Raw genomic sequence first — 13,455 nt, 5'->3', positions numbered from 1 at the left:
TCGAATCGAATTGCGATTCCGATTCGCGATTCGGGGAATCGCGAATCCCCAACTCCGGGTGCGAATCCGGCTTCCTTGGTAGAAACAGTGAGGAAAGACTTGAGGGCTAGGAACATAACAGAGAACATGACCTTGGATAGGAGAGAACGGAAGAAAATGATCCATGTAGATGAACCCAACTAGTGTCAGGATTAGACTTAGTCAATTTGAGCCTGGGTAGATTTTTTCACCTTCTTCATGAAAATTTTCTAAAGGATTCATTTGCCGACCCCAACTAGTTTGGGACAAAGGCTTAGTTGAGTTGAGTATATTAGTGTCTCCAAGTGCTGAGAGAGGGGTAGCGTGGGTGGGAGGAGGAGGAGAGAGATTTGAGAGGGCACGATTTAGATGAGGGTGAGAAGTGGCTAAAAATCTGGAACAAGTCGATCCTATTTTGACTAGAGTTTTTTGTTTCCTAATTTCTAGCCACTTTTCATCACTTGTAGACACTATTTTCTTGATTTTTGTTTCCTTTTAGCCACTTCACCCGCCCTACCACTCTCTCACACCACTTGGAGACACTACTTTATCATGGGAAAAAAAATTCATGGTTGTCAAACGTCCCCGAAATGAATAGACTCGGTCATGTATGTAGTCAAGTAGGTTCATGGGGTATGCTTTAAGCGAGTTTCAAGTTTCAGTTTCTGTTTTGGTCGTGATAGAAATGGAAACGGATTTCAGTTTCCTCTTCACTCTCTAACATCAAAAACCATTTGCAAATAATGGACATTTAAGATGAAATGAACAGATTTTAGTTTCAGTTCAGGCCTAGAGTGAAGAGGAAATGAATAGATTTGGCCCTGTATGCAGTCAAGTAGGTTCATGGGGTATGTTTTAAGCAAGTTTCAATTTTCCGTTTCGGTATGCATTTTAGTCTTCGTGATAGAAATGGTGTTTCCAATGGAAATTCAGTGGAAATTCTGTAAATATACTCTTTAGAAACATATGCAAATGATGGACATTTAAGATGAAACTTCATAAAGTGCTAGAATAAACACAAACACACTCTCAAAAATCATCATATATGGAAAAAAACCCACCTATGACGCTTTAACAACATCAAACACCTAGTGACATGTATTGTCGCACATGTTTGATAACTTGGTACATGCCAAACAAAAAACATATCGGCTGTTTCATGTCGGTTTTGATAAAAATTTAAAATTATGGCTTTAAGCAGAGGACCAATCTAGATCTCATCGAGTATCAATGTTCCTCAATGCCTACCAAAACATTCAAGAGCAAGAAAGTTAAAGTACTCAGGAATTAGGTTGCAAGAACGAGTTTATGATTGCTCTATTTGGTGGGAAGTTAAAGTGTGGTGAGTCAATGGTTTTAAATTTCCACCGAAACTGATACAAAACGATCGAAATGTTTCCGTTTCCACCCTCACCGAAACGAAATCTCATCATTATTTCGGTCGTAATTTTGATATTTCGATCAAAATTCAACTAAAATGGTCGAAACGACAAAAATGAGAAGATCTTCCAATTTACAGCGTATAAAGTTGTTTTTCTCAAAATAAAAAAATCATGTCCTAATTTGATGTAAATCGAAAAAAATAAAATAACATAGGTGAGAATTTCGGACTGAAACTCCTCGTCGTCGTCGCTATCGCCATTGATGCTTCGCTGCTGCTGTATGCTGCAACCAATATTGGTTGTGTCGCCCCACTGTTTCCGTTGTTGTCATCTATGTAGTTGACTATTGCTGCCACTGTCGTGAGGCCGCATTGGTGAGGGGAGCAGCTGCCGTGAGGAGAAGGAGGAGAAGGGAAAGAGGGGACAGAAAAGGAAGAGGAATGAGTAGGTTTTTGAGAACGAGTACGGTAATCGATTCTAATATACTAAATGCGTTTCTTTCCTATTGCCATTCAATTTTTTCTACAAAAAAACCTTATCTATAGAAATTAATTTGTATATTTTTTTCTATAGTTTTTACTTTTTACTAAGGCCATGTTTGGATCGCACAATTTTTCTAGAAAAGTTTTGAAATGATAAAATTTGTCCTGATTTTTCTGCCTTTTCTATTGATTCCTCCTGAAAAACCCTAAAAAGTTTGGATAGATAAATAGCCATTCAGATGTAAATGATGCAAATAGTGGTGCCAATATCAATTGCAAAGGTAAAAAATCATTTAAGATTTTTATCTTTGTGAACATGCTTTGCTGGCCCATTCTAGTTGAATCGAAGGTGGGCTCACTTTTCATTTCAATGTGAAGAGTCGCGGGAGCTTCATATTTTAAAATTTAAGCATCATAGAAATGATGAGTCTTTGGCTAAGCATAGAAAGGGGAATTTTTTTTTTGTAAGCCATTTTACTTAGCATTGGTTTTCATATCTTTGATGTAGAGAATGATATTTGGTAGGCAGGATCCTTGAGTACACAACGTAACCGTATCTTATGCATGGGATGTCTGATCAGCATGGGTCCAATACCACCTTGTAACTCTATGTGATATTGACAAAGAGTTGGGTTCCATGGGGGAATGACTAGTCGTTGTACTTTCTTATACACCATTACATTGTACTTCTTTATTGAATTTATTGTTTTCGTGACAATGCATGTCGATAGGTGTTCGATGTGTTAAGCCATTATTGATGGCTTTCTTGCTTCTTGTGCTTATTCTAGCATTTCTCGAAGTTTCATCTTAAAATTTCATTATTTGAATATGTTTCCATGATTTTACAAGATTTCCACTGAAATTTCCAACCGAAATTGAATGTTTCCGTTTCCGTGCCGACCGAAACCAAATCTGAAACCGAAATTTAAAACCGTGGGTGAGTCAATGTAGCCATTAAAGAGTTTGGTCAGTTAATATAGAAATTCTATAGATCTAATAGAGGCTTTTCTTGTGTGTATATGTGTTTCTGTTTGGCTTGCCATTAATAGATAGGATGATATTAGCAAATGGTACCTGTAAATGAAGTGATTGTATTTAGATCTGATATTTGTTGTTATTTGGCCTTTTGGGTATTATGTGGTTATTGATTGAGCCTTGAGAACTGATAACAGATAATAAAAAGATTTCTAGACTTGCATCTTGTTCATTTTGGAAACACTTCTTTCTATTCCATCTTTTCCTGAGTCTTTCTTAACAGAGGAAATCGAAGCTCGAAAAGGAATACCAAAACCTAGTTCACTTGTCGAGATTTATGATTTTCTCTGTTAAGCATCTATGGCTGAAGAGGAAGGTTGAGAGATCGAGGATGGTTTGAAACCCCTGCTTTCCTTTTGAAATTTATGCTTAACTGTGCATTTCCTGTCTTCCATGATGCCTGTAACCCACATAACATGCCATTCAACAAAAGAGAAAAAGAAAAAGCAAGGACCCTCCATTATCTGAAAAACTTTTAGGTCTGGCACCCATATCAGATATGCATGTTGTATACATATTGACAATGCCATTAGGAAAAAAAACCGTGACTTTTTCCGTGTATCTTTGCATTCTCTATGTGCTATTTTATAGTTTTAATTCGTCTACAGTTATCTGTGCGCCTTTTTTAAGCATCTATGGTTTTGTGAACTAAATTCATGTTATAATGTTTCTTTCATGATAATGATATCTGTATAAATTTGTTAACATGGTGTGACACCGGCATATATATATGTTACCCTGTTTCTTGCACCTGGTAACATTCAATGAGTAAAATTGAAAATCTGAACACGCGGCACGTCTTCTCGCCTACTCTTTTGCAGGTCTGTGGTGATTATCTTACATGTTTGGCTTGACTTCGCTTTTCTGTTTTCTTCAGCTGCTGATGTCATCTTGTGGAAACAAGGGCACATTTCTTTCAGTATTATTGTCGTTACTACCGTTGCATGGCTCGTATTTGAGAGGTCGGGACTATCATTCTTATCAGTTTCTTCAGACTCAATGCTGATTTTAATTGCAATCCAGTTTGTTCGAGCCAACAGTGCTGTTCTTCTAAACAAGTAAGGCCTGTTATAGTTTCTATGCTTCCTGTTTTTTTCAGATCTATGATTTGCATTTCATAGATCTGAAATGCAAATCATGTTTTGAGTGTTTTGGACTATGATTATTTCTGGACAGACAATTGCAGCCTTTGCCGGAATTGGTCCTGTCAGAGGAAATGGTTAACAATGCAGCCGCATCATTTCGTGTTAAAATCAACCATATGTTAGTCATGGCTCATGATATCACTCTTGGGAAGGACTTCAGGCTATTTTTTAAGGTCAGCTACCTTCAAGCATTTACATTTTCATATCTCCCAATGTTCAGCAACCAAATTGATCAAAATAATGAAAGCTCTTATCTAACCCTTATCGATCTGCCAGGTGGTGGTCTGCCTATGGCTCTTATCTGTTATTGGAAGCTTTTTTTCATTCTTCACAATTGCATATATTGGTATGTCTACTCATTCATGTTATTTCGATCAATCATTTTCCCTTTTCTTTTATTTTTTAATAATAGAATGGAAGAAAATGATCCATGTAGATGAACCCAACTAGTGTCAGGATTAGACTTAGTCAATTTGAGCCGGGTGATCCTTTCACCTTATTCATGAAAATCTTCTATAGGATTCATTAGCCGACCCCAACTAGTTTGGGACAAAGGCTTAGTTGAGTTGAGTTGTATAATGGAAACTTTATTTAAGCAAACAAAAGCAGAAATTACTGCAGTGCAGGGCTTGCAATGGCCAAAGCTGGTCCAAGGACAGCCTCTTTAGCCAATCTTTTTATCAGTAATCTCCACTAAACATGTATTCTTTGAAGTTCTTGTTACTATCAGCTGCAATAACCAATCTCTCAATTGTTACCCAAAAAACTTCGTTTAGCCCAAGGTTGCCAGAGCGGGAATCGAAAGCGGGAATCGAAGGCATCGCCAGGGATGGTCGGAAGCGGAAATCGTGAAGTCGCCGGAGAGTCGTCGGGGAGTCGCCGGGGAATCGTCGGGGAATCGCTGGAGAGTTGGGCATCGCCAGGGAATCTCCGGGGAATCGCGTTTTACATAACATTAAATCATATTTCCCAAAAGTAGGAATCGAGATGTTAGTTTGATGATATCTGCACTCCAATGTAGAAAGCTAGGCGATGGCGGAAGATTGGCAATGCCCCTATTGTCTCTATCACAATTTCGGTTGGCGAGTTAGATGTCGAAGATGCTCAAAAGCTAAAGTGAAATTGACCTCTTTCGCTAGTTCGCCTCCGGATGGTGGGAGTTGGCCTATAGGGAGTTCTAAGCCTAACCGAGGTTCTAGGGTTTTGCTCTGCTCTCCTTGTCAATATCTAAATTTCAGATGGCGGAATGAATGTTGATGGTGTCATCGGGTCAGATCCCCCTCAAAGTGGGTTCCCCATGCTAGCCCCCCCCCCCCCCCCCCAAAGATAGATCCTTATAGTGATGAAGGTGATTCTTTGCCCGATTCGGGTAAAATCTATCGCCATAGAAGCTCAGGAAATCCTCTCCTATCAGTCTCGGGCAAGGAGGTGGATACTCGAATGAGGTTACTAAGAGCTTGCCTAATAGGGAAATTGAAAAATCATGAGACATTGCCGGAGATTTGGAAATGGGCACAAAAGTATTGGGATATTCCATCTCTTCATTGCCCTTCTGTATTTGCAAAGAATGAAATCCTCTTTATGTTTGAATCAGAATCACATGCATTAAGGTTACTTACTAAGGGTCCTGAGGCTTTGGGTAATCTTCTAATCTCCCTTTCACCTTGGAATAAGGACTATATCCCAGGTGAGGAACCTCATTGGGTTCATTTGTATGGTATTCCTTTACATGCTTGGGCTATTTCAATGGTGGAGGCTATTGGGGGTCTTTTTGGTAAGGTTGTGGAGACCAGGATAGAAGGCAACAACCAGGATTGCATGAGCTTTGTCTTGGCTAAAATTCTTGCCCCTCGTTGGCACCTTCCTAGATCCTGTTTTCGAATCAAAGTTCTCGATCAGACCTATACTATCAGGATTGAACTATCTACCTCGAACCCCGGGGCGCCGAAGGAGTTAGTTCAGGGAATCGGAGTTTCCTGCTTCGGCGAACCGGCTAGTCAAGCGAATTCAAATTTCAAATTCTCTAATCCCGAGTGCAGGGTTGTCGAGAAAGGAAGTCTTGTCCCAAGATCCCCGCTGACCTGTCATGCATTTCCCAAGTCTAGTCGAAAGGTTGGTGGCTGGAAAGCTTACCCTAAGATAGCCGGACAAAACCCAAGAGGCAGGAAATTGTTTAACTTCCGAGCCCCTGTTGGTAAGCAAGGAGTCTCAAAGTTGTGGGCCAAGTGGGTACATTATCTCCATCCCACAGTGATGAAGGTTCTGGAACGTACTTTTGCCTTAGTGCATGGATCGAGGAAGAACAGATTATCTAAGGCCCTCAAATTCTTTGCTCATTTGGGAAGGATTGGCCCCTGCCTTAGTCATGGCTAGCGGTTAGATCCATAAAATCCTTAAGCAAAGAAAAGTCATATTTGGGGGATTGTGTTTGTGATGACAGATGTCATTTTAGTGCAAGAAAAGGGCAGTGACGGCTCCTGTAGCTTTTAGGCTATCATGATTAGTTTTTTTGGAAAAAGAAAGTAAATTTAATTTTTGAGTCACTCGAAGTATCCAGGTTGTGGGACCCAAGGACATGTTTGGGCGGTTACACTAATCCTAATAAAATAAGGGCAATGAAGACAAGATTATAATCTGTTGGTATTCCTCATTAAAAGGCGAATAAAATTTGCCTGCATTTAGGAAAATGGCCTCTCCTTCTTCCTCGGACAATCGCACATTTAAGAGAAAGCAAAGGGAGCTCGCCAACTGTTCGCAATGGTTTCAACACCTCGTTGGGCTAGAAGCTTGAGGTATAATGAAGCAAAGGCCTCGCTGGACGATCCCACTTTAGCTGAATTGGTTAAAAGAATTATCAAATTTCAATGGAAGCAATTCCAGGAGGACTACATGACCCATGTAGAAGAACTCTATCCTTTAACAGGCACTTACAATGTCAAGGACATTTGTATTTCGGTTTATAAGCTTCCCTTCTTCAGAGGGCGTCTGGAGTATGAAATCAATCTGCGACGTTTTGAATGGGAGGCCAAACAGATTATTTGCATCAAGAAGTTAACGGAATTGATAGCAATCTACTTGAATCCGGTGGAAGAGGTTCTGTTACCGCAATTCGCTTCAGAATACTGCCCTAAAGAATTGGACTTGGAATTACAAATTGGGATCCTAATGAAGGATTTGAGGAAATGTGGTTAACAATTCAGACCAGCGATAATTTATTTTGATGTGTGGTTGGTTCAATTTTCTCTTCGACAATTTGGCTTTTGGAATTATGGAAATAGACACAGAGGGATGGAGTAAATTAATATTTGATACTTTAATGTATAGTTAGTCTGTAACTTAGGGTTGGACAGCGTTGCCTATTGCTCAGGGGTTAGTATAGGAACTATACTTCTTTTGAGGTTCTCCGAACCATGGAATGGTAATGGTTAGAAGCGGTTCTAGTGTGGTGAAGGTTTACCTCCTAACTTGGTTGAAGATGGACTCGAAAAAGGAGGGCAACAACTGAGCAGGATTCAGGTGCTATAACAGAAAGTAGATTCTCCATACCTTGAGAGACCATGGATCCCCGCTCGTTGAGACATTGCTTCCTGGAGACGTTTCTAATCAATTAAGTAATGGATCACGAAGACTCTGATTTTAGAAAGGTGCTGGGGTTTTTGGAAGATGGATAGTTGTGCTTGTTGAATATATGGTGGACTCATGGTAGCGCAGGACAAATGTTTGGGCATGGTCTTGGGAGTAGGAAGTAATGGTCTAGTTTACTACTGTTTTTGCTATTGGTCAGGGTATGCCCTGGCCAGTTTTTAATTGATACTTTGTAATGTCATATGGGACTTCTGGTCCCTACTGTAACTTTCTTGGTATCAATAAATATGTCAATTTTCAAAAAAAAAGTAGGAATCGGGTTTTCGGGGAATCATAAACCGTGATTCCCAAAAGTGAGAATCGGGTTTCCGGCAAATCCGAACCAGGATTCCCAGTTTTTGGGGATTTGAGAAGATTCCTGTTTCGGATTCGAGAACCCGGGAATCGAGGCTCCCCACTCCCAGGGAAGAATCCTGCTTTCTTGGTTTGGCCTACTTCTATACTGAAGTGAAATACAAGTGTGACAACCCAAGAGGGGGGTGAATTGGTTAATTAAAAATTTTGGGCTTAATTAGATGGATTATTAAAATTAATTTACTAATTAAGCACTTATTAATCTATCCATTGTTCAAATATTCAAGATAATGAAATTTAGGGTTTAGATATTACTTTAAGCCTATTTGCCCTAACCCTTGTTTTAATAAAATATAAATACAAGAAAGGGTAGAGATTACCAATCACCAAAATGTGCAAGGAGAAAGAGGAGAACAAGCATTCACAAGGCACAAGATTTAGTGGTTCGGTCTATCACAAGACCTACTCCACTCTTCCAAGTTTACTTCCTTCGGGCGCTCCACTAAAACAGTGAGATTCTTCAAAGGGTGAATCTCGAAGCCATACACCCGACTCCTCCAACTCCAAAGGGAACAAACCCTTTTTCGCACGAAGCCTTGATGAGGGCACACTCCCTCTTACAATGTCTTCTCCTTTCTTAACGGGCCGAAGAGTAGACCCTCACAACGTCTTCACCTTTGTTACCGGGCCGAAGAGAAGACCCTCAAATACAATGAAGAAAATATATGAAAAACTCTCAATGCTTCTTAGATAGGCGGATTACAAATTTGAAAGCTCACAAACACTCTAAAATGTAAAGCCTATAGAGTACCTGTTGATAGAATGTGCAAATGCAAGATCAAAGAGGTTTAGCTTTTGATAAGAAAGTTTTTGCTCAAGGAAAATGGGATTTGATCTTTGTAAAAATGTTCAAAAGCTTGTTTAGATAGGTTTTAAAGATGTATATATAAGGTAGTTGAAAATATAACCGTTTGGGGGTAAAACCATAAAAAAAACTGGCTTGAAAAAATCAAACAGAAAACGCCCCAACGGCTAGTTTGCCCGACTGCGGTGGTCAACCAAGCCATCGCGGTCGCTCGCCCTATTGGGCGCCCTTTTATATTTTCAAAATTCTTACCGTTGCGGTCGACTGGTTATGGCGGTCGCCCAGCGAGGTCTACCTATTTGCTTAAAAATTCGGCTCATAAAACCCGGTCGACCGACCCACTGCGGTCGTCCGCCCAAACCCATGACGAATTGTTCCTGGCGTTCCAGGGACACTTCTGCGGTCGCCCGGCTTGACCCGGTCGACCGGCGACATAAAATTCAGCAAGTGCTGGATTTCTAGCTACCTTACGTCGGTCGTCCGGGATACCCTCAGTCGACCGGCCCTGGTAAAAATTCCATTTTTACTTTAAAGCTTAGGGGCTTTTGGGCCATGGTCTTTAGGCTTTAGTCCTAAGTTTTCAAACACATTTTTAAATGGAGGAAAGTGTTTCTAGTCGGCCCACTAGAGATCATTCTCTAGTCCGCCGACCAAAAACACATGAGTCCCACCTTATTTGGGTGATGCAAAGCATTCATTTGATGGGCCCTGACATAGAGACGGTGTCCACAAGAAATTTGCTCCATAGGATCATCCCAACCCTATGATTTGTGGAGCTTAAAATGGACGGCTATAAACCGCCACAAATCTGTCCATTTTTTAACTCTACAAATCGAAGGGTTAAGAAGATCCTATGAAGCTGAATATTTGTGGACATCCTATCTATGATGAGGCCTATCAAATGAATGCTTTAGATCACCGCAAAAATGTGGGACCCATGTGTTTTTGGTTGGTGGACTAGAGAATGATCTCTAGTCGGCCGACTAGAAACACTTTCCTCTTTTAAATGTGTGTATGGTTTTCAAAGATGTTAAAAGTTAAGTATGAAAACCATTTGAAAACCTATTGAAAGTTCATTTTACAAAATATCAAGAGGAAAAATATCAAAAGGACTCTAAATACATTCTAAAAATGATATCGTTGAGTCTTCTTGGAATGTATTCGCTCCTTTGCACTTCCTTGGACTTCTTTAGCTTGAGGTGAACATCTTCAACTTGTCTTGCTCTTGTGACATCCTCCAATCTTCATACATGTTGTGAGGTGCATGAGGTGTCACCATGGCATGTTCAACTCCAAGCTCCTTTTTGACACTTGCTGGGGAACTTGTGGGATCTTCATGTTGAGCTCCTTGATTTGATTATCTCTAAATGGTGATGACTCCAATGTAGGTGCAAGCTCTTTGTTCCTTTGTCTCTTGATCCACAAGCCATGTGTTGTGAAGAGTTGTGTAATGGCGATTATGACATGAAATTCCTGTATACAACACAACACCTCAAAGCAACACATCAGTCCATAAATGCTAATCAATTTAGTTTGCTAGCATCAAAACAAAAAGATAAGGTGAATGATTAACCCATGGGAACCCTTGGGCTTACATGAAGCCTATATTGAAGAGGCGATGGCTTCTCAGAGGTGCCATGTATGAAAGAAGAACCATTGTGAAACACCAACATGCATGTGCAAGCTAGGGATGCAACTTGGGTCGGGCTCAACCCAAACCCACCGTTTCAACACGATTTTGGCTTGGGTTCGATTGGCATTTCCCTTGGGTTCGATAAAGCCAACCAGATTTAATTCTGGGTTAGGTTGAGGTTGAGGTCTTGGGCAAGCCAACCCAACCGGAACTTGAAGGCTTCCTCTAATTTTATCATCATTTTAAAAATCATAGGGTTATGTTTTTTGTATTTTTTTGTTTTTGTTTTTGCCCTGGGCCAACCTGAACCTAACCTCCTTCGACCTGACCTGAAACAGGTTACATGGGTTGGATTAGGGTTGAGAGGTTTGGAGGTGGGTTGGGTTAGAGTTGACCCTCCTTGACCCGAGGCTCGGGTTGGGTTGGGTTTGGGTTTAGGGAATTCTTTCTCAGGTTGGGCTAGGATTGGCCTCAACCCAACCCAACCCAGCCCGAGTTGCACCCCTAGTGCAAGCATGAAGTGGCTGTGTTCTCAAACAAAAGCTGATGCAGTAAGGGGTGTGTGTTGCACTTCCACAAACAATCATTTCAAGCCATTGTGGAACACCTACTTGCATGGACACATGTTTTATACATGCATTTCCTACTCTGTTTTGAGTGCTGATTCCAAATACAACTTTGGGTGACAGGAACCATCTTATCCATTACAATTCCTGCTTTGTACAATAAATATGAAGAACGTGTTGATAGATATGCAGGATTAGTTCACAAGGAAATTTCCAAGCACTATAGCATAGTGGATGCAAATGTTATCAGCAGACTCCCAAGAGGCTTTTCAAAGGACAAAGATATATGATCACCTCCAGAGCACATGTAACTCCTTACATTGTTTGATAGAGTAAGTCCTTACTGATTCAGCGAGATGTTCCCCGCTCTTCTTTGATCAGTCTGAGGTCCGAGTTGCAACCTCGACCAGAGCAGAAGTGCAATGTGTCTGGAAACTCGGGATGGTAAATAGATTCGGGTACCATTCGGATCGCCTCTTTCATGATCTTTTCTGTAGGTAGAACTACTGTGAGTGGTCTAAACTCCGACCTGGTATCGTTATCTTTAGTACGTGTAAAGTACGCTATTCTTTTATTAGACTATGCTGAAAATTTACCATGATTCTGAGTCATCTGGCTGGAGCTACTATGGATTTCTTAGTGGCATTATGTTAAAACTTTGATCACCATGTAAAACATGGTGGCTTTTGTTGAAAGGGTTGATACTTGATCTCAGTATCTTTTATTATTAGTGGAATTGATGATTCTTGTGGCCACTGTAAGCACAGTTAAAAAATTGATCAGAACTTGTTTTCATAGATAAACGATGACATTTTTAAAATGAAATGATGGTAGCACTCCCATTTTTTATATCGGGACTCCTTTATTTTACACGTTTCTCGTCGGTTCTCATTGGTTGTTACAATTCCCAACAGGCTATCAACTGCTAATCAAAAGAGCTGTTTTGAATATACTTCATTAAAGGTAATAAATACTTCTTTTAGCCAAAGGATTACAAAACCATCTTCTTGCCAGATAGATCTCTCTTTGGAGTAGTTCATTGGTTTCTTGTTGAGGCTTCCACTGGTCTATGTTTGGGGAGGAAATGGGTGACTATTCAAAGGGCAAGATCATGCCATGGGTAGGGGAGTACGAATGTTGAATTGTTAAGTGGTTTTATGAAAAGATGCAAGAATTCACCCCTATCACGTAAGGCTCGCCCCTATAGCTTATGGGGGTGCACAATCGCTGGAAGCAGACCCATTTGGGAACCAAGCAATGCCTGCCCTGCTCGAATTCAAACTTCTGAGCAAATCTGGATGTGGGTTTCTTTTGAATCGCTTTTCTGGGTAGGCCGAGCTCTTGGTTCTTAAGGAGGTTTGGGCTCCTTCCCCACGCTTGAACATGTGTAGCTCCGCCCTTACTAATAGGGGACTGGTGAAGCAGGTTGGAGAACGCTGACACTTGTGGCGTGTCCTTCTGATGTGAAGGATTCAGTGCTATTATAGGACCTACTTGCCCACGTCTCTTCTCACTATAGCTTCCTTGATCTTTGGATCAAGGCTATTACAGGACAACCATGGAAACTGATTGCCACTTACACTGCTGCTGGGTGTCCCTAGCAATCAATAGGGGCAGATATATCACTTCCCTTCTTTGTTTGGTTGCCAATTTTGTATAGAATTCCCATGAGACTTTGAGACATGTTTTCAAAGTAATTATTGGATGTCTGGTCATGTGGCAATCATGTCCCCCTTCTAACATTCAAATAAAATTCTATAAATTTTGGCTAAAAGATCTTAGGAATTATATTTTTTTCTCTCTCCCTCTTCACTCTATGTTGGGGGGGGGGGGGGGGGGGGGGGCTGGTAATTTGTATCTTTTTGCTGTTGGGTTAGACTCCCCTTATGTTGGCTGCAATGCATAGGAAAATCAGTTGTGCAGAAGCCATGAAAATCACACTCGGCTGTACGGTTCTGATGAAAGGTGAGAAGTGTGCGCACACGCAGGGTCTCTTTCGAAGTTGGTGCATACATGTTTTTCAGGTTGCAGACGATGGTGAGAGTATGACAATACATGTGTTGGAGAGGATGGTTCGATATCCCTCTCTAAGGTTGACTAGGTGAGTCGGTGAGTCAACAGGTTGGTAGCTACTCATGTGCATTGGCCATGCTGATCGAATCGGGAGGAGTCAGAACCATGGTGATTCGAGCGTATGTAAGTGGTACTTCAGAAGGCCAGTGGTGGTTTTCGGCGATAGCGGAACGGTGGCAATATCAACAGAAACTCTTCAGGTGGCTCGGAAACAAGCCAAGGTAGAGATTGTTGGGAATGTTGCCTTGTTTCCCATGGTAACAGTGGGAAAGTTGCCTTATTTTTCCAGCCACTTGCCTAGTAGTGGAAAACCGAAA

At 40.9% G+C, this 13,455-nt stretch overlaps 1 protein-coding gene across 2 annotated transcripts in view; it reads left to right on the top strand.

Annotated features, from left to right (window-relative positions):
- The window catches only part of LOC143856712 (reticulon-like protein B16), a 38,397-nt gene extending 26,577 nt beyond the window's left edge, over nt 1-11,820 (top strand). For both annotated transcript variants that reach the window (XM_077366982.1, XM_077366981.1), the window contains exons 3-6: nt 3,795-3,975; nt 4,094-4,235; nt 4,339-4,408; nt 11,189-11,820. In XM_077366982.1, coding sequence (XP_077223097.1) covers nt 3,795-3,975; nt 4,094-4,235; nt 4,339-4,408; nt 11,189-11,355 — 560 coding nt within the window. In that variant the 3' untranslated portion in view covers nt 11,356-11,820. The remainder of the gene's footprint in view (nt 1-3,794; nt 3,976-4,093; nt 4,236-4,338; nt 4,409-11,188) is intronic.
- The last annotated feature ends 1,635 nt before the right edge of the window (nt 11,821-13,455 follow it).

This window comes from Tasmannia lanceolata, unplaced genomic scaffold (genome assembly GCF_043159265.1).
Source record: "Tasmannia lanceolata isolate RefF3 unplaced genomic scaffold, GAP_Taslan_0.1 ptg000023l, whole genome shotgun sequence".
Taxonomy (NCBI): Eukaryota; Viridiplantae; Streptophyta; class Magnoliopsida; order Canellales; family Winteraceae; genus Tasmannia; species Tasmannia lanceolata.
Note: the sequence above shows the minus strand (reverse complement) of the source record. Positions and strands in the feature narration are given on the sequence as shown.